Source organism: Liolophura sinensis, chromosome 1, assembly GCF_032854445.1.
Source record: "Liolophura sinensis isolate JHLJ2023 chromosome 1, CUHK_Ljap_v2, whole genome shotgun sequence".
Taxonomy (NCBI): Eukaryota; Metazoa; Mollusca; class Polyplacophora; order Chitonida; family Chitonidae; genus Liolophura; species Liolophura sinensis.
In genome coordinates, this window is record NC_088295.1 from 90,767,847 (window position 1) to 90,789,325 (window position 21,479).

Sequence of the window (21,479 nt, forward strand, 5' to 3'; positions counted from 1 at the left end):
ATGAACATGTTACACTTCTCTAATCTGCCGGATACACACTTATGGTGTTAGACATTGTCAACGCTTTTTTCGCAATATGTAACAATCAGAACATTAAGGACTCGCGCAGTTCATGACTATTTATTCACGGCATGTTCAAATTTGTGACTATGTTGCAAATTATACTACTGGAATAAAGTAACTGTGCATCATCTGCAGTTATGCCATGTTCTAATGAATTAAGATAAGAATATGATATTTGGTATTCTGTTTAATCACTGTTTAACTGTTGACAGGATAATCTCGAAATCTTTATGATTTGACACTAGGCATCATGACACGCCCTCGAAGAGATGTGGTGTCAAAAGTCAGTTCACAAACTCAATATCGTGTGTGTCCACCATTGGCGTTGATGCAGGCTTGACAACGACGACGCATAGACGACACTAAGCGAGTGAAGAAAGCTTGGGGAATGTTGTTCCATGTCTGAAGCAACATTTGTCCCAAATCAGCTAACGTCAATGGCTGATTCGGGCCCTGACGTAATCGCCGTTCCATTTCATCCCATGGGTGCTCGATAGGGGACAGGTCAGAAGAAACTGCTGGCCAAGGGAGTACCGGAATTTTGTGCTGTCTCAACAAATCCGTCACAACACGAGCGACATGTGAACGGGCATTATCTTGCTGAAGTGTGATGTTACGTCCATGTCCTTGAGTGAACGCTTGCACATGAGGCAGAATGACCTCGTCCCTGTATGGCAGGCCTGTCAGATTGCCATTCACAATGACAAGTTGGGTCCGCCCATGAGATGTGATGCCTCCCCATACCATAACGCTGCCGCCACCAAACGCTCGACGTTGAACAACGCACGCGTCAGCATACCGTTCACCCGGACGTCTGTACACCCTTGCCCTGCCAGCTGAGCCGTCCAGATGAAATCTCGACTCGTCAGTGAACAGAGCACAATCCCAATCTTGTCTCCTGTACCGTAGATGTTGTCTGCACCAGACAAGACGTGCCTGTCGGTGACGTTGGAGCAAAATCGGACGTATGGCAGGACGTCTGGGCCGGATGTTGCGCTCCCGCGGTCGGTTCCGTACAGTCCTGGAACTGATTGGGCGTAAGTCAGGAATGGTCCGAGCAGTCACACTGGAACTCTGGAATCGATTCCTTAGATGGGTCAGCCGAATATGGTTGTCTTGCTGACGTGACGTCACACGTGGACGGCCGGACCGGGGCAAATCTCTCGTGTTCCCATTCTGTTGAAAACGTCGCCATAGAGAGGATATCGTGTTTCGATGGACACCAAAATGTCAGGCAACTTCATTCTGGGCCATTCCAGTCTCCAGCATTCCCACGGCGCGGAGACGCTGATTTTCTGTAAGCCATGGCATGTTGTACGCACAGTTTATGTTGAAGTTAACGTGTTTTCCACAACATTTAGAGGCTAAAGAACAAACAACAGTTCTTCAATTTTCGAAATCAGGTGTGTGAACTTCATGTGTCAAACATCATGCAGAATGTGAGTCATGTCATTATACACGAAGTGCACGTGCCACGCGCGATACGTGACATGACATTTCATGAAAAATGCTTGGCTAAATGTTTATTGACGGTTAGGTTTATAACTTTTCAAACATCCTTTGTTTTGTCTCATTTTCTGTGATGCACAGTTACTTTTTTCCATTAGTATATTAAGATTAGGTTTGGCCACGTTTAATATTGTAAAATTTAAGAAATATAGATTTACATTTTTGTGTGCCATGCGCTTGCTTGGTGTGTATGCATGGTATACATGTATTCAGGGATGCTTAAGGAATGTTAACCGGAAACTAATGAAGTGAAAACTGTCATGTGTGAATCTCCGCCAAGTAGCAGCTTCTGACTATCTACACAACTACATATCTGGAACATTTGAACACTGCCAAACTCACAAATATGTCTCAAACCAATGGTAAATCAGATAAATGTCCCAAACGAATGGCGAACTATACAGACTATACAGATCCTCAAAACGTTCCAACCGGGTGACATACATGCTTCACCCGAACTCGTTCATTACTATAAAACGCGTGACACTGCATCAAAAGGTTTAACCGAGCACTTACGTGTACGTGTTTGTTTCCTGTATGTCTCCAGTAAGTCTTGTACTTGGTACCTCGACATATGAAGGAACGGCTCGTCTATGTTGGGAGACGTATAAGCCTGCGTAAATATGTGTATGCAGTCTTGTATGTTTAAATACAGTGTGTAACACTCTTGTGCAACAGCTAGATTAAACCATGCGTCGGCACTGCGTCATGCACAGAAACAGTGCATATTAGGCCCCGAACAACATGTGCATGTTGGATCTACAACTAAAATATTTAATTGTAAAATATCTCTCTTGCCATCTTTTAACAAAATAAGAATAAAAAAGCCATTTTATATGGATTGCGATTGAACATTGTTTCTTTGTTCAATTTGCTGTGTTTATGATCCACGTGTAGATGTTTCCAGGAAACAAGTCAAAATATGGTCGTTGTAATACAGTCCGTTCATTTTATTCCGGCAAACAAGTCAACAGATGGTTGTTCAAATACAGTCAGTTCCTTTGATCCCGGTAAACAAGTCAAAATATGGTCGTTGTAATACAGTCTGTTCATTTTATTCCGGCAAACAAGTCAACAGATGGTTGTTCTAATACAGTCAGTTCCTTTGATCCCGGTAAACAAGTCAAAATATGGTCGTTGTAATACAGTCCGTTCATTTTATTCCGGCAAACAAGTCAACAGATGGTTGTTCTAATACAGTCAGTTCCTTTGATCCCGGTAAACAAGTCAAAATATGGTCGTTGTAATACAGTCCGTTCATTTTATTCCGGCCAACAAGTCAACAGATGGTTGTTCAAATACAGTCAGTTCCTTTGATCCCGGTAAACAAGTCAAAATATGGTCGTTGTAATACAGTCCGTTCATTTTATCGCGGTAAACAAGTCAACAGATGGTCGTTCTAATACAGTCAGTGAATTTTATCTCGGTAAACAAGTCAACAGGTGGTCGTTCTAATCCAGTCCGTTCATTTTATCTCGGTAAACAAGTCAACAGGTGGTCGTTCTAATGCATTCAATTAATTTTATCCCGGTAAACAAGTCAACAGATGGTCGTTCTAATACAGTCAGTTCATTTTACCCCGGTTAACAAGCCAGCAGATAGTCGTTCTAATACATTCAGTGCATTTTACCTCAGCAAACGAGTTAACAGATGGTCGTTGTAATACGGTCAGTTCATTTTATCCCGATAAAACAAATCAACAGATGGTCGTTCTAATATAGTCAGTGCATTTTATCCCAGCAAACGAGTCTACAGATGGTCGTTCTAATACGGTCAGTTCATTTTATCCCAGTTAACAAGTCAACAGATGGTCATTCTAATACGATATGTTCATTTTATCCCAGCAAACAAGTCAACAGATGGTCGATCTAATACGGTCAGTTCATTTTATCCCAGTTAACAAGTCAACAGATGGTCATTCTAATACGGTATATTCGTTTTATCCCAGCAAACAAGTCAAGAGATGGTCGATCTAATACGGTCAGTTCATTTTATCCCAGCAAACAAGTCAACAGATGGTCGTTCTGATACGGTATATTCGTTTTATCCCAGCAAACAAGTCAACAGATTGTCGTTCTAATACGGTCAGTTCATTTTATCCCAGTATACAAGTCAACACATGGTCATTCTAATACGGTCAGCTCATTTTATCCCAGCAAACAAGTCAAGAGATGGTCGATCTAATACGGCCAGTTCATTTTTTCCCCAGTAAAAACTCAGTCACGTTTTCTGGACATTTGCATGGATATAACCACAGCGCTTGGTACTAACACCAACAACCCAATGAAATGAAGGAAAAGAAGACCCTACAGACCCTTTGGTTGTAAGCACTTGCTCGGCAAGCCTAGATATTGAATTCTTTCTATTTTATAAGGGAGAGGAAAATTCTTACTCGCTCAAACTGATCCAACTATACCGTAAATTAATCGTTAACAACATCAAATTCAACGGTATCTCTTTGAACGTGCGTTAAACGTGAACAACAATCTTAACCACTCCCACACAGAAATATGGATCCCGATGAAAAGTGCCACCCTGAGGATGGCCATTTCTTAAACAAACATGGACAAAATAATGTGTCCATAATGGCCACAAGTATACTTGTTTATTGCTGACGTATTGCACTAACACTGAACAGTTTATTCATCAGAAATCCAATGTCCTCTATAAAATATAGATCGTTCACAAATGCACACGAAATAAGATTAAAAATCCCCATAATTTGATATCATGAAGAAGGCTCATTCCATCAAGGATACCACTGAGGTTATGGATTCAATGGGGGTATGCACTCATAAAGAGTAGCGGAGGTTATGTATCATTGAGGTTATGGATTCAATGGGGGTATGCACTCATAAAGAGTAGCGGAGGTTATGTATCATTGAGGTTATGGATTCAATGGGGGTATGCACTCATAAAGAGTAGCGGAGGTTATGTATCATTAAGGTTATGGATTCAATGGGGGTATGCACTCATAAAGAGTAGCGGAGGTTATGTATCATTGAGGTTATGGATTCAATGGGGGTATGCACTCATAAAGAGTAGCGGAGGTTATGTATCATTGAGGTTATGGATTCAATGGGGGTATGCACTCATAAAGAGTAGCGAAGGTTATGTATCATTGAGGTTATGGATTCAATGGGGGTATGCACTCATAAAGAGTAGCGGAGGTTATGTATCATTGAGGGTATGGATTCAATGGGGGGTATGCACTCATAAAGAGTAGCGGAGGTTATGTATCATTGAGGGTATGGATTCAATAGGGGTATGCACTCATAAAGAGTAGCGGAGTTTATGTATCATTGAGGTTATGGATTCAATAGGGCTATGCACTCATAAAGAGTAGCGGAGGTTATGTATCATTAAGGTTATGGATTCAATGGGGGTATGCACTCATAAAGAGTAGCGAACGTTATGTATCATTGAGGTTATGGATTCAATGGGGGTATGCACTCATAAAGAGTAGCGGAGGTTATGTATCATTGAGTTTATGGATTCAATGGGGATGTGCACTCATAAAGAGTAGCGAAGGTTATGTATCATTGAGGTTATGGATTCAATGGGGGGTATGCACTCATATAGAGTAGCGGAGGTTATGTATCATTGAGGTTATGGATTCAATGGGGGTATGCACTCATAAAGAGTAGCGAAGGTTATGTATCATTGAGGTTATGGATTCAGTGGGGGTATGCACTCATAAAGAGTAGCGGAGGTTATGTATCATTGAGGTTATGGATTCAATGGGGGTATGCACTCATAAAGAGTAGCGAACTTTATGTATCATTGAGGGTATGGATTCAATAGGGGTATGCACTCATAAAGAGTAGCGGAGGTTATGTATCATTGAGGGTATGGATTCAATAGGGGTATGCACTCATAAAGAGTAGCGGAGGTTATGTATCATTGAGGGTATGGATTCAATAGGGGTATGCACTCATAAAGAGTAGCGGAGGTTATGTATCATTGAGGTTATGGATTCAATGGGGATATGCACTCATGAAGAGGTGCGGAGGTTATGGACTCATTGAAGATATGAACTCACTGAGAGTATGGGCACACTGGGTATGATGGTATGTAGTAACTGAGGGTATGGACTCATTGAACGTACAAACTCTCTTAGACTATGGATTCATTGAAGGTGTGGACACATTAAGGGTATGGAATCACTGAAGGTATGAATTCACTGAGAGTAAGAACTCACTGAGGGCATGTATTCACAGAGGGTATGGACTCACTGATGGTATAGACTGACTGAAGGTATGGCCTCACTAATGGTATGGAATCACCGAAGTTATGGACTCACTGAAAGTACGGACTCACTGAGGATATGGCCTCACTGAGGAAATGGACTCAATGAAGATGTCAACTCTTCTAAGAAGATACAGGGTCACTGAGAAAATACAGGATCACAGAGAAGGTGCAGGATCACAGAGAAGATACAGGATCACAGAGAAGATACAGGATCACAGAGAAGTTTCAGGAGCACAGAGAAGATACAGGATCACAGAGAAGTTTCAGGAGCACAGAGCAGATACAGGATCACAGAGAAGTTTCAGGAGCACAGAGCAGATACAGGATCACAGAGGAGATACAGGATCACTGAGAAGATATAGGACGACAGAGAAGATGCAGGAGCACAGAGCAGATACAAGATCACAGAGAAAATACCGGCTCAGAAAATATACAGCAAAATACAGTATACCGGTTCACAAATGGTCGGTTTAAAGAATGAAAGATTATGTTTAAACATCTGCAATCGAGGTTACAAAACTATGAAATCTCTCCAGGAAGGTAAAAAAAGCAAGACAAAAGGTTAACGCGGTGTATTGGTTCGGCAGAGACAAAGGTTTACAAAGAACGATTATCGGTCAAAAACTCCACATATACGTATTTCTATGTCAAGTATATCTAAAAGGATTGAAGAGTCTGGCAAAGACTGAGCGGGTGTAACATGATTGAAGTTAGATATACATGTACAAACAGCGTACATGGGTAAACGATCAGCGTTCCTCGTATGACCAAGCGTTACGAACTCTCTTATATATATATATATATATATATATATATATATATATATATATATATATATATATATATATATATATATATATATATATATATATATATATATATATATATATATATATATATATATATATATATATATATAATATATACAGGGCATAAGTGTAGAAGCATACAACAATCATCTCAGATTCATGAATCCGGTAGTTTTCATCTAGTGAACTCTTCTGGCGTGGACGTTTGGGAAAGAAAACGCTTCTTTTGACATCGCGGGATGGAGATTTAATGTAATAGGGATTAGCTTCAAGCGATACATGGCTCTGGAAGCGATCAATAAAGCTTCCCCCACATATGACCGGAGTGTAAGCATAGCTGAACAGCAGGGTGCACCAATTAGCAGGGCATGTGTTTATGTGGTTAGTAATCCTTAGTACAGGTACCTCCTAATGTTAGCCCCCTCAGTCACTGACAGGGGCTCACGTTTACGTTGAAATAGGGGGTGCCGTTAAGTGGCGTACTCCAGCGGAGTGTAGCAGTAGAGGACTATATAGACAGTGTACATATATGGTACCGTAATTACGATCCCACATCGATTCTAGGTTTGTTCAGGGCGCACTTGCGGCAGGTTTCGGGTAGCATACATCAACCGTGACTGATTCCATAGCTGTCCAGATAATTGTTTTATCTATAAAACTGCACCGGTGATGAGGGTTGGGTGTGATTGTGTTAAGCAGGGCGTTCGTGTACAGACTGGTCAGACTTACCATGAGTAGTGAACCTATGCTGAGAATGACACATCTAAAAGAACCAAGTCTGTCGTACCTGGCAGCCATCCCGTTTTACCGGCATAGAAGTGTCATTGTGTGGTTATGCATGGATGATTTCATCGTTTTCCATTACCACCAAGGAATCGCTTCCAGAGAACCTTTGTATTGCCAAGATCATCTTACCGGTAGCTACAATGGCGATGTAGACAAAAACCTACCACGTTTGAGAGGTGATTGCAATCAAGATAAGCTTTTTGCGTACATGCATAACTCAGGTGAAGAAATGGTATGCCCTAAATCCACAGGTTGTTGAGTTCCAATGCATACGCTACGGTAAATAACAACGAGGATGATTATCCTGGCCCATTTTACCCGTTCAGAGTAGCCCTCAGTGTACATTACCGGACAATTTCATTTATATGTTTTCATTATGTAGTCACTGTCACTTTTTTCACGTGAATTTGTGTAAGTTTCATGCTCAAGCAGACCGTGGAAAACAAATCACGCCGAAATATGTCAAACTAAAACGAAATCCATCCGCCATTGGTGCGGTAAAGACCCTTGGCGATAACCGTGGCTAAAACTGGGCCAAACCTCACATATTCAGAACTTTTAAAGGGTTTAGTTGGTGACGCAAATGTAAGCATTGTTGATCTGCTTTAACCGTCGAGAGTGATGGATGAGTAAAAAAACAGTAGCAGGTTAAGTCACCATCGCACCTTAGTTCCATCTTAGTATCGCCCGGCGATGCTACTTACGAAGCGATGGGACGATGACACGTAGTCATCATGCCATTTCGTCCTACAATCCGATCTCTTCGTGCTATTGGTCCTATCAAGTCATCGCTTCGCGCCAGCGTATCCTCCTTTCTTATGATCGTTTCATTGTTTCTTTCCATCGCTTCGTAGCATCTTATCAAAGATCTTTCTATAATCAATCCTTTGCTGGTGCATAACAGGCTTTATTTCTAATCGATTTAGCTTCCTATATGTCTTTTGTTTGTACAAAGTAGGCTACAAGTATCGGAAGAAGAAAATATAAGTCATAGTGCTTCGCTCACGTGAGAATGTTTTAGAGGGCGATGGCACGATGTTACGAAGCGATGGCAAAATGACACAAGCCATGACACGATGGCACGAAACGATGACATGATGATAGCGATGACGAAAATATGGTACTAAGGAAAGTCATCGTACCATCGCTTTGTACCACCGTGTCATTGCTTCGTATCTTCTTGTCAGTGCTTCATATCTTCATGTCATCGTTTCATATCATCATGCTATTGTTTTGATACATCGTTCAGTGTTTTTTTGCTGTTCTAAGACACTGCGATGGAGCGATGATGGCGCTATTCAGATTCAGTATGTAGTGGTATTAAGCAATGAGTGCAAGGGGATATATTCCTCCTCAAAGCAATTAAGGCCTGATTATCTGCATAATAAAGCAAAGATGTTGCACTCGTGAAAATATGTCCATACAACCTACTGAGTTGATTTACCTCGATCTACAATTTGGTGTCGTGGTGCAGTGTTATCTCGGTCCGCGAGAAACTCACCCTTCACATGCACCCGGAGGAGCTATACTTGAAACCTTCTATGTGGGTTACGCAGTGTTAGTCTATAGTTTATATCTCGCATGGGCTGAGTACCATCCGTATTGGGTAGAATAAGGCTTAGGCGCGTATAGAATGCAGACAATCGCGTGTACTAGTTAAACTGAACAGCCAACATCGACTTTAGCGTGCGATTACAGGCCGTGTATTTATGACATCCTTTTACGTCAACACTATGGCTGCATACATGCGTATGGAGGTGAAGAGCACACACAGTTAAAAAATGGCAGTATTAATTTCCTAAACTAGTCACTCGACTAATGCCATGCATACTGAATTAGGAGATTGGATCTCGGAACGTTTGAAAAGCACTGTGTTGACATGATTTGGTGCATGGCTTATTTACTTTAACCACTTTAACTCCGACGACATCGAAAACTAGTCACTGAGGTTTCTTTCAAGAAACCAAACAATCGGCCAAACAGTATTTACACTATGTTTCAGAAATGATGGTTCTATAATTATTCTTTGAGACATGTCTTTTTGCTTCTCTGAATTATGATGTAAAGCTCAGCTTAGTGTTTATCCCTTTACAGCCTGTGTCTATAATTAAGATCTGTCTAGGTTTTAAGATATACTTTATTGTATAATCTTTCAGCATGTACACTTTCATACGTTGAGTCAAATCGACTGAGTGAAACCTACGACCCACTTTATTCCAAATGAATATTCAGCTATCATTGGTTTATCAATGATTTAAATTTGTCCTGAATTTCCGGGTGATTTATGCGATCATTTCTTATGTGATCAGTGACCACATTCTTTGCCACAGACATATGCTCCTCATAACTAAATACTAATTCATTTAGAGAAACGCTCAACTACTACGAAATTCTACACATCCAGAGAAATGATCGCTACACCCTATGTGCTACACTCTGTGTCACGTTTTAACTTAAAGAATACTTTAAGACACATTTTACATATGACATATTTAGCTCTAAAGGCACAGTTTAGTTTTATGTGACACTTGAAACATGTATATGTCCTGATGTGATATTTTTTTGACTTTAATTCTAAATATATTGATCTGTATTTCCTTGAACTTAAGGCCGGCTTAATGTTTCACCTATTTTATTTTATTTATTTGATTGGTGCTTTACGCCGTACTCAAGAATATTTCACTTATACGACGGCGGCCAGCATTATGGTGGGTGGAAACCGGGTGTTTCACCTATGGCGCAAGTAATAAACAAATAAGTCGAAATTTATCAGCCAATTATATATGACACAATGATCAAACAGTTCTGAGGTCGATTTTTGAGGCGGTAAATGAAATGACGAGTACAAGTACGGTGTTAATACCGCAACATATAAAATACTGCAATACTGACAACCATGCATCAGCCTCAATACACACTTGCTGATCATGCTAGTCCCAAGTGACCACAAGGAGTGTGTATACTAACCAGGCAGGGGGACCTCGTCTACATCCATCGGCTCATCTGGCTGGTATCCAGACGGTAACACTATCGTCTGATGTGTCATCTTGTCACATTAAGGGTCCTGCCCAAGACGTCTACTCTGTCACACAGACAGCTCGGGGATGTTAACCCTACAGTAAGCGGAGAGGTTTGTCAGGTGTGCGAGCCATCAGGTTACTGACCCAGCACCAACTCCAGCCAATTCCAGCCTTGGCAGTGGTCTTCTACGGACGCAAAACGATCCCTCAGGTGCTACGACGTTCCCCGTCCCTCCACTCACTGCGAGTCCTCGCTACGATCTCTGTGAGACACGGACCAATCGGTCACCTTTGGCACGAATCTGTCGATACACGGGCCGTTAGAAAGCACCCAGCTATTGCCCGGCTTACATGTGTTTTCCTATCGGTTTGTCACGTCCCTGGTTACTGCGGTGGTAGCGCATTGTGTACAGCACTCAGCACTGGATCGTAATGAACGGCTGTTCGATTGTCAGTTCCACAGGTAAAGTGTATGTCCTCACGACCCAATGCCACACTACTCAATCATGGCAAACTGTGTGTGTTGAGTTTGTGATAAGATGGATACGCACGAGTGCCCGAGCATGTCATGATGTCGCAACTCCACAGTACAGAGAACAATTATGGGCAGTAATCGGCTAACTCAAGTTTAATCTTGTATGGCGAGGATGTCCGGTATGAAAATGAACACAAATTCAATCTCCGAGTTTACTGCTTTGCCAGATTCCTACCGGAAGTTATCATCAGGTGGCATGTTATAAGCCAAAGGCGATGTGGGAATGTTTACTCCTTTGGTCAATAACTGTTAATCATCCGGGAAATTTGTCAAGTGTATTACATCTCTACTGTCCATTTGAAGCGTGCATTACAATGGGAACAGAGTATGCGTGTTTGTCCAATGCATGTAAAATATTTGTTGAAAATGGCAGCTTTTTGTGTTTATTACTGTTTATTTATTTATTTGTCTGGTGTTTTGTGCTGAACTCAGTAGTATTTCACTTATACGACGGCGGTAACAATAGTGGTGGGAGAAAAACGGACAGAACCCGGGGGAAACCCACGATCGTCCACAGGTTGATTATGGAATTGCTTATTACTTACTATACACCTAATATAACCGCTGAAAATTATGCCACCTTTCTTGGTTTCCGCATGAGAACTACTCGCATAGACTCTAAACACTACAGGACCAATCATATTATGGCTCTCTAGAGAAGAGGATTTGTTGACTTGTAAGGTAAAACGTACCGTTAATTGACATGTTTATAACAACTCTATCATTTGGTTCATACCATGGTGTGTCATCTAATTCCCAAGAAGAGACCTTGCTGCAATGTTAAACATAGCGTGCCTATGGTCTATGCATCGTCTCTGTATCGGTTAAACGCTTCACAGCCATTGCCCCATTTGAGGGTTACGATCGATCAATATGTCTATTTCGTGTAATTTGAGTATTCGATACTGCGGGATGGAGACTTATAATTCAGCACTAAAAGTTTGTGTTTCCTCGCGATGAAATGGTATTTACTGATTGAAGAGGTAAGAGGAAGCCAATTCGCCTTTCATAGAGATCAAATTTAACAACCAAGAGATATATGGTACTCAAGCAGTTTGGATTGTTCAGGAATAGGTATTTTACAACCCGATATACCACGTTATAAATGTGTAGTCCACGACATGGTGGATTGGCCTTTCATTCCGATACAACCCAACTGTCTCTTAAGAAAAAGATGGAACACTGGCAGTTCCGATTTGGAGACGTCAAAAAGAAAGGGATGTGTAGGGGCCAATTTGTGTGTAAACGAAGTAACGCCGTCGACCGATAGGAAAAACATAACTACGGTGACAATTGCAATACACACTAGAAAACCGCAGAACATCAACAACCATATGCATATATCCTGTCTCTGGCAGCTAATATGTCTTACACAACAGGGAAATTATGGAGTTCCATAAGAAATTCAACCCGGAAGTCATGATGTGATGCAATTGATCACGCTCAGATCAAATGGCCATGTAGCCAATCCAAGTACATTTCTTCAACAGATTCGCCCAGGAAGGAAACTCTTCAAAGATGTAACGACGGAGGGAAACAAGGAATTAAATCAGCTAACGATTACTTTATTATTTTCTGCCGCCGGTTCCAGTAGACGACCATAAACAAGAGACGGGAGAAACAACACTCAGTCGCCACAATTAACTCCCGCTTTTAAAGAGCAGATTAAACACTGGCTCTGTGGTTATGTGTAAGGGTCAACACTGGTCGTCTGGAAGTGGGGCAGAACAACCTTAACTCTTCATCACCGACGCTGGAACAGTTACAGCAACGTAGGCCTACATCACTAGTGCAATGCATAACTGTACATACTGTTAAGAAAAGTGCATGTTAGAAACAGAAAAAGGCGGATAAAGTCCACAAAGAAAACGTCGTCAGATACATAACAAATCTCCTGACGTAAGGCCTCATCAGTACGTCGGGTGTTTTTTTTTGAGTACACCGTGTCAATCAGCGTTACACAAATATGACCCATCTCAAAACTAAAATCTTTTTCTTCACCTTGGGCATTTCTCCCTCTGGAAAAAACGGTACATTAGTAACCGCAAGATGGCATTGATAATATACCATCAACCAGAAACAGGGAATTTGGTTGAACACAAGCCGCGCAGATAAAATTTCATAATATATCATGGGATAGGGATAACTTTGTATCACTAGGATCACGTATTCTCTTAGAGGAGTAAGAAACTCCGTCTGTAGTTTATGCTGACATCTAGGAAATGGAGGGTTAAGCGCACAAACTATCGGCACGCGGCATCACACCACGGGAGATTGATTTAGATTTTGTGTGGGATATAACATGTCACCGCCAGGCGGGCTGAGGGCGTGGGTTCTGAGGTGGTCGATGGGATCCATTCAGGTGTAATATAAATAACGCCAGCCCGGAGTTACACGGAGGACAGGTGATAATGGCCATAACTAACAACCACACGTGACACAAGCTCTGGGGAATGCAAATTAAGGAATGTATTAAGGAATAAAATAAAATACACAGGAGAAGGTTTATCAGGGACCTTTCCCTGCGAAATACGTTTTTCTTCAGCACACCTGAAGTACATATATTTTAGCAATCTTTCTCTTGTGGTCACGGGAATTGTATTCTGTCAACTTAATAAAGGGTGACAAAGGGGTCAAACGGCTTAATGTGATGCACAATAGAAGGTATTGCCCGGACAGCTTCACTCTACTGGAAGTCTTGTGCATGTTTCGGCAAGTCACAATAATTTGAACAGTCCACTGTGTGTTCGTACGCAGCTGTAACGGTCTGGCTACTGTGAATAAGTTCTCGTGTCCTACCAGACATAAAGTGTAACAATGGTGTGGAAAGTTCAATTCAACAGCTGATAGGATTTACAAACGTCAAACACTATATGTGAAGTTCAAGGTTGATTTCAACAGACACAAATGTCTACAGGTGTGCTAGCGTTCAAACAGATAAGCCAAACATGTAGGGATCATTCCATAAATCACTATACTAGCGGACATAACCTTCCGTTCCGCCATGTTCCACGGCATGTATTTTACCACCACGTCTCAAATGTTTTCTGTTCATCGGTATGTGTATATGCTAAATTTTAACCCTACAATATTCTACGTTTCTCAAAACAGACCACTGTCATTATTATGGACACAATCGAATGACAGGTTCCTGCTCAGTGCCATGTATTTGTACAGGCAAATACTTGGGGGAAAAGCGATTGTGTGCCTCAGACTTTTAATCTAAACGATGTTTCTGACACTTCCATATTTGACTCTGTTCATACGAATTAGTGCAATATAACCTTTATAAATGAATTTCATTTTACGGCTGGTAGCACCTATTCTAAAGCAAATTATTCTCCACGCCCACTGTCCAACATACTACTTGTTCTTGAATAAGGATGATGTCACCGAGGCAATGAGTTCTTGGTGTTGAAACCAGGCATGTGGAAATTAACATAATGAATTAGAAAAAGTATTATAACTGCATTTTCCTGAAAATAATGTAAACGTAGAATATATCGATGTATAGAGGCTGTGTTGTTACGTGTCACTAAGGAAAGGTAATTTTGGTAGCGAGTATGACTGATTTCACAAATAGCTGAATACAGGCGACTGGCTAAAAGAAACACATTATAGAAATGAAATGTATGTACCATCTTGTACCACATCACTTGTCTCAAGACCGATGACACGGTGGAACGAAGCGATGGTACAATGCTTGCATCGTGTCATCACATCGTGCCATCGTATTATTGCTTCGTGCCGTCGTGCTATCGCATCGTACCATCGTACCATTACTTTGCATCATCGCGCCAGGGACGGGCGATGGAATAATGGTACGATGGTAATATTCTCTTAGCTTATGGGTTAAATTTATCCTTAGATTATGGTGAGCAAATATCATAAAATATATACCTCGACCTCATATAAAGCCTTTTTTGTCCATCAGTTTTCTTGGGCGCGATTTGTTGCATATCTATAGTTATACATTTGTATGCTGAAGATTGAACTCTCAGAGGGGAAAAAAGATACTGGTTGCAGAGGACATACATCACGACACTAGAGTATCCGAACTGCCCGCACTTCACAAATTAATATTGATTAATCTATATAAATATATGTCCAAGATGTCGCGAGTACGGCAATCGTTTCCATGACAATGCATCGCTTTGTTGACTGTGTATAGATGTGGGTAAGACAGAAAAGAAAATGTATCGGTATTTGTGTGGTGAGAGAATGTGTGAGCCGATCCGACACTACCGGGTGTTTAATTCCACTAGGATTAGAAGAATGAGCTCTGACTGATACAGGCCTGTACACATTTCTCTCCGCTTTATTTATGGAACAAAAATCGTTATAATCTAGCGTCTTACAGCTGACTTTGACGACAGCTTTTATCATTGACAACTCTGAAGTGTGACAAGCAGTGTGATACCATAGACACAGAACTTGTATCCAGTGAAGTAGAGTTTTGTATCTTACAGTAGGCCACTGAAGGTGTAGCAAACAGTGATATACATGTAGTCTGTGTTTGTTTTGTAGGAGAAACAAGGATAGAGGGATTCGGTTATCAGTTATTGGGATACGGTCAGTTTGTAACAGAATAAAGGGTTCAATAAACCAGACCGATTTATATCAGAATTCAGGATCAAATAAAACCAGGGGCTTCCGTGGCTCAGTTGGTTATCGCGCTAGCGCAGCGTAATAACCCTGGACTGTGAGTTCAAGTCCAGCTCATGCTGGCTGCCTCTCCGGCCGTACGTGGGAAGGTCTTCCAGCAACCTGCAGATGGTCGTGGGTTTCCCCCAGGCTCTGTCCAGATTCCTCTCACCATAATGGTGGCCCCCGTCGTACAAGTGAAATATTCTTGAGTATGGCGTAAAACAATGGTCTCCAATCAAATAAATAAATAACAAATAAAACCAACAGGTTCGTAAGTGAAACAAGGGTTACACGAAACCGATGGGCCTGTAAGTGAAACAAGGGTCAAAACAACCGATATACAGGTAAGTGAAAAAAGGGTCAAGGGAAACCGACTATTTGCTACACACAAAAGGGTGGAAACGTTGGACGGAATTGTAAGAAAATATAATGGGAATCCATTAGTTAATAGAGAAAACACGGAAAAAAGAACATTTTGCTGACAGTGATATAAAACTGACAGAAGACGTTGGCATCCTGTCCAAAACATCTTTTATGTGTACACACATATATCCAGACCAATAACCATGTCAGAATGTGGAGCTCACGGCTATACCTCGGTTTCTCAAGGCTATACCTCGGTTTCTCAAGGTTTGGTCTGGGTTTCTCAAGGCTACAGATGGTTTCCTCCATCGACAAAAGCGTGCCCTGTACCAAGCACCACGAGAAAAAAAGATTCATTTTACTGATAAGTTTTCATTTGTTTCAACGTGGAAAAGATACAAGCAGAGATATACACGAAATCCAAGGATATACGCCTTACCTTAAGTTGTCTGCCATTCCGTCATCCTCCTCGTCTACGTCTAGAGCTGTATCCAAGTACTGTGAAATGTCCACGAACAGTTCGTGAGAATCGTGAGACCTGTTTAGATCAGCACAATCATCCGGAGGCCGAGACGGATCACCCACTGTAAGTAGATTAGTATCCGGGATTTCACCAACATGTGGGGCATCCGGATCCACAGGATCCATCGTATGATGTCGGGTGTCAAGCTCTGTACTATTTTTCCTGAAAGCTTCGTCATCATAGACATAAGATTCGTTTGGTAGTAGTAAAGCATCAGGATCAGGGTGAATCTCTGGAGTTTTAGAATAACCTGGTGAATCCCGATATCCAGTGTCAGCAGACGGAACAGATGCGCTACCAAACACAAGCTCCAACTCGTCTTCCATAGCAAACAACAACTTCTCCAGGAGTAGATGGGAAGTTTAAAAGCATAAAATGTTGCAAAGGGTCACTTGCATATGAGATACTGTTGCCTTTTTTAAGTATTTCTAGAGACAAAATAGAACCATTGTGTGGTACTTCACCCGGCTCATCGCAGAAGTGAAGCTTGCCCGTGCAGGGCCTATCTATCAGAGATAGAAAATTCCAATCAGTATACCATAACCTGACCTATATATTTACATGTACATGTATTTATCAAGGACTCCACTGAACACTGCCAACTAGACAATCAGGGCACCTTCTTCTGACCAGGCCAACCCGTTAACGTAAAGTAAATCCTGAATGTGGACAAGTGATGCGCGGTGTTAGACTCGGCCGTGCGTCACCCAGGGTAACCTTGAACTCAGTCGCGCCTAGTGCTCCCCTTATCGTGTGCCCCAGTATCTCTTTACAAAGTCAGATCACTCGCTCGGATAGTAAATTATACGTTTTTCACATTTATAACACTTCAATGGGATGAATAGACTTCCTTAATCAGATTGTTTTTGACGCATGCACTTTGACTGTTATAAACTACATGTAAATCTGTCCACGCAAACAAGTTCGTGACAAACCCAGATGATACCTGCTCTTGCGAAGAACTGGACTAGTTGTTATGGCTATCATTTTTTTAAACATAAAGGTGCTCAACTATGAAAAGCTCTTTCGTCTCCATTTATAAATGAACAAAATATATTTAGCTAGCTCCTGGTTTAACATCATGTTCACAAGTATTTCTGTGACAACAGTGACAATTTTGCTCCTGCATGTAGCACCGTCACGGTATGATTTCAGATTGTTGGCGATCCGCTATACAGTAATTAGAATGATTCGCGGCAACTGAAATCAACAACATGTTTGAAAATACTTTCAGGGTAACTAGTAGATGTAGCAAAACCACTTATAGAATTGACATAACATTAGAAAGTTAAAAGCTCTCAGAACATCCACTGATAAGAACCGACCCAGTTCCACAATACTAAACAGTACTGTCACCTGACGTAGGCATGGCTGGACAGCCACAGAAAGAAAATATTCTGCTCATGACACCAGACATGTCTCAACACCCAAGCCGCGTGACCAGAGCATCGTGCTGATGACACCAGACATGTCTGGACACCCAAGCCACATGATCAGAGCATCGTGCTCACAACACTAGATATCTCTGGGGACCCATGTCATGTGACCAAGGCATCGTGCTCATGACACCAGACATGTCTGGACACCCAAGCCGCATGATCAGAGCATCGTGCTAACAACACTAGATTTCTCTGGGGACCCATGTCATGTGACCAAGACATCGTGTTCATGACACCAGACATGTCTTGGCCTTCAAGCCACATGATCAGAGCATCGGGCCCCTGGTACCAGACATGCCTAGACCGCCAAGCCACATGATTAGAGCATCGTGCTCATAGCACTAGACATGTCTAGACCGCCAAGCCACATGATCAGAGCATCGGGCTCATAGCACGAGACATGTCTAGACCCCCAAGCCACATGATCAGAGCATCGGGCTCATAGCACTAGACATTTCTAGACCTCCAAGCCACATGATCAGAGCATCAGGATCATGGCACTAGACATGTATGGACGACTGGGCGCCAATATGACCAGGTATCAGGCTCAGCAGACATGTCTTTACACCGAAATCGTAGGACCAGAACATCGTGCTCACAACAACAGATATGTCTGGAGGCCAATGTCATGTGACCAGGGCATCATACTCACCAGACACTAGATATGTACACGACACCAACACCATGTGATCAGATCATCGTCTCTTACATCGTTCAAATCCGGATGAAATATTCCCGTTTCCAAAAGGCGAGTCAGTCCACGTAAATACTCAGTATAGAATTCACAGTTAAGATGAATTCTTCAATCTACGGATGACATTCGGAGTCTAGTTTATTCCCCAACTACCTGTGAAAGTGTATCTTCTCAGGGCGGACGGGTTGACAGTATCGTCCGTGATGCCGAGCTGTCGATGTATGTTTCACTCCGCGGAAATATACACAGTCACTTTCAGTAAACTGAGATAAAATGTACATAATCGCACAAAGAGACAATGAGCGATACAAGCTCCAAAATAACGTCTCCAAAAAAATAGCAAGTGGCGAAACACAAGCTCACCAAATTCTCTGTACAGAAAGTGGAGTACAAATGACGAATTTGGCATGGCATGAAAGCAGACATCTCCAAACCCAGCAAAATCCTTCACAGGGAATGACAGTAAATGTGACTGCTCTCAAATGGATTTGAGTAAATGACTGCTTACAAGTGGACTTGAATGAGTGACTGCGAGCTTCATATCTCCGTCGCTCATATTTATGGACTAACCTGAAGAAAATTCTGGATGGTTTGATCGTAAACATGTTTACCGATAAATATTTCCAGAATGTACACCCTGTGTACAATGACACTAAACTCATAAACACCGAAGCCTCGAGAACGCTGGACTGAATTACAGTGCAGGCTATGACGTAAAGAAATGTAAAATGTACGTCAGACACTGACTCAGGAACAAATAAAAAACAATATAATACAATGTTTAAAGACGGAGTTCGTAACAACACCCTAGCCACGGGGCTATACTCACTATACCAGACATGTATGGACGCCCTAGTCATGCGACCAGAGCATCGTGCTCACTACACCAGACATGTGTGGGGGCCCTAGCCACATGACCAGAGCATCGTGATTACTACACTAGACATGTGTGGACGCCCTAGCCACATGACCAGCGCATCGTGCTCACTACACCAAACACGTGTGGACGCCCCAGTCATGTGACCAGAGCATCGTGCTTACTACACCATACATGTGTGAGTTTTTTTCTGCATCGTGCTTACTACACAAGACATGTGTGGACGCCCTAGCCACGTGACCAGAGCATCGTGCTCACTACACCAAACACGTGTGGACGTCCCAGTCATGTGACCAGAGCATCGTGCTTACTACACCATACATGTGTGGACGTCCAAGTCATGTGACCAGAGCATCGTGCTTACTACACCATACATGTGTGAGTTTTTTTCTGCATCGTGCTTACTACACAAGACATGTGTGGACGCCCTAGCCACGTGACCAGAGCATCATGGTCACACTAGACATGCTTTGACACCCAGGTCATGTGCTAGAACATCAAGGTTGCCACACACCAAATACTAGTATGTCTGGACAAGCAAGCATGGTATCTTACGACTTGGGGTGGACCGTGGTTATCATTCCTGGTGTTGGCAACTTTTATGAAGTATGGACTATGGAACTATCAGGCTTTTGTCTTGGACTTGCCACCCAGCAACATTGACAGACCTGGGTTACGTTACTCAGACAACTCGTGCTGTCTAATAATGCTGAGAATTCTACCCCGCCCGAGTAATGTCATTTCATGCTGTTTATGTCTGCAAATAAAGTTGAAGCTTGTTTATTTGGTGGATTTACTTATGTGATTTATATAAAGGTGAACTATTAGAACTTACTTCAGTGATAAAAGACTTATTTTGTACAGTGTATAAAAAATCTCTTCAGTTTTTACATTTTTGATATTTTGATGTGGAAATAAGAACATTTGTTTCAATACGTTCCAATCTGAGTATAATGTCATAATACACGTATAGTACAATTTTACATTCCTACGTCACTCAACTCTGAGACAAGATGTCATACATATGTAGCTGTGAAGCATCTAGGTCCACTGCAATGAAACAAGCTTGCCGTTGATTGGTCTAAAATGCATGACCTCTGCAAAGGGAGGGAAAGAGAATAGCAGCATGGAATATACCGTTTTTTGTCACATTTTCTTTACTTTGATGGGCACGATAGACTTTAATACCTTTGTCTTGGTGTTGTTATGTAGCCCCATAAAGCTGAACCTTGTTTTGTGCCTTCCCAAAGCGCATTCTACCATGGGGCCCATGAATATTTGCACCTGGGCCCCATCTGGGCAGCATATGGGAATACCATATGGATCCTATTGGGCCCATAAATTCTGACCCCTACGAATACATACTGAATATGGAACCCTTCAGGAAACCTTGTGTATAAGCTGGGGAGCATTATGTGCATTATTGGATATTTTCATATGGGATCCATGTGAACATTTAGGTATGGGTCCCAGATGGGTATTTGTGTGTGGGGCCCGGATGGGTAAATGTATATGGGACCCTCATGGGTATCCCCATACAGAACCCAGATGACTATGAATGAAATCTAAATATTTACTCTTCCCTATGTCTCTGTCTGGATACCATCATCGTATAATTGAAAACATTCTTAAGTGCGGCGTAAAACACCTGTGAAATAAATAAATAAATACTTACTCTCATGATAATCAAAATCCGGCTATGATGATTTTCATTTGGTAAGCTCTTGTCAATGAGGTTCAACATGTTGTAAACTTGAGGAAAGGTTAGGGAATTTTTTTAAACGTACATAGAATCACAAAAAGTCCGGTTATGAGTGTTAGCTTATTTGTTTATTAAGCAAATCAAATTATATGCTACATACATATTATATACATGTACGTGTACATGGATTTCTTAATTTTCTGTTTGCTATACAGAAACTAGCTCTATATACATGTACTGTTATAGTGGCACTCCATCGGG

At 41.7% G+C, this 21,479-nt stretch overlaps 1 protein-coding gene across 1 annotated transcript in view; it reads right to left on the reverse strand.

The window, feature by feature from the left end:
* The window catches only part of LOC135481998 (uncharacterized), a 28,539-nt gene extending 12,000 nt beyond the window's left edge, over nt 1–16,539 (reverse strand). Inside the window, 1 exon segment of the mRNA XM_064761805.1 lies at nt 16,423–16,539. Within this exon segment, the coding sequence (XP_064617875.1) occupies nt 16,423–16,439 (17 nt within the window). The 5' untranslated portion in view covers nt 16,440–16,539.
* Nucleotides 16,540–21,479: the final 4,940 nt, after the last annotated feature.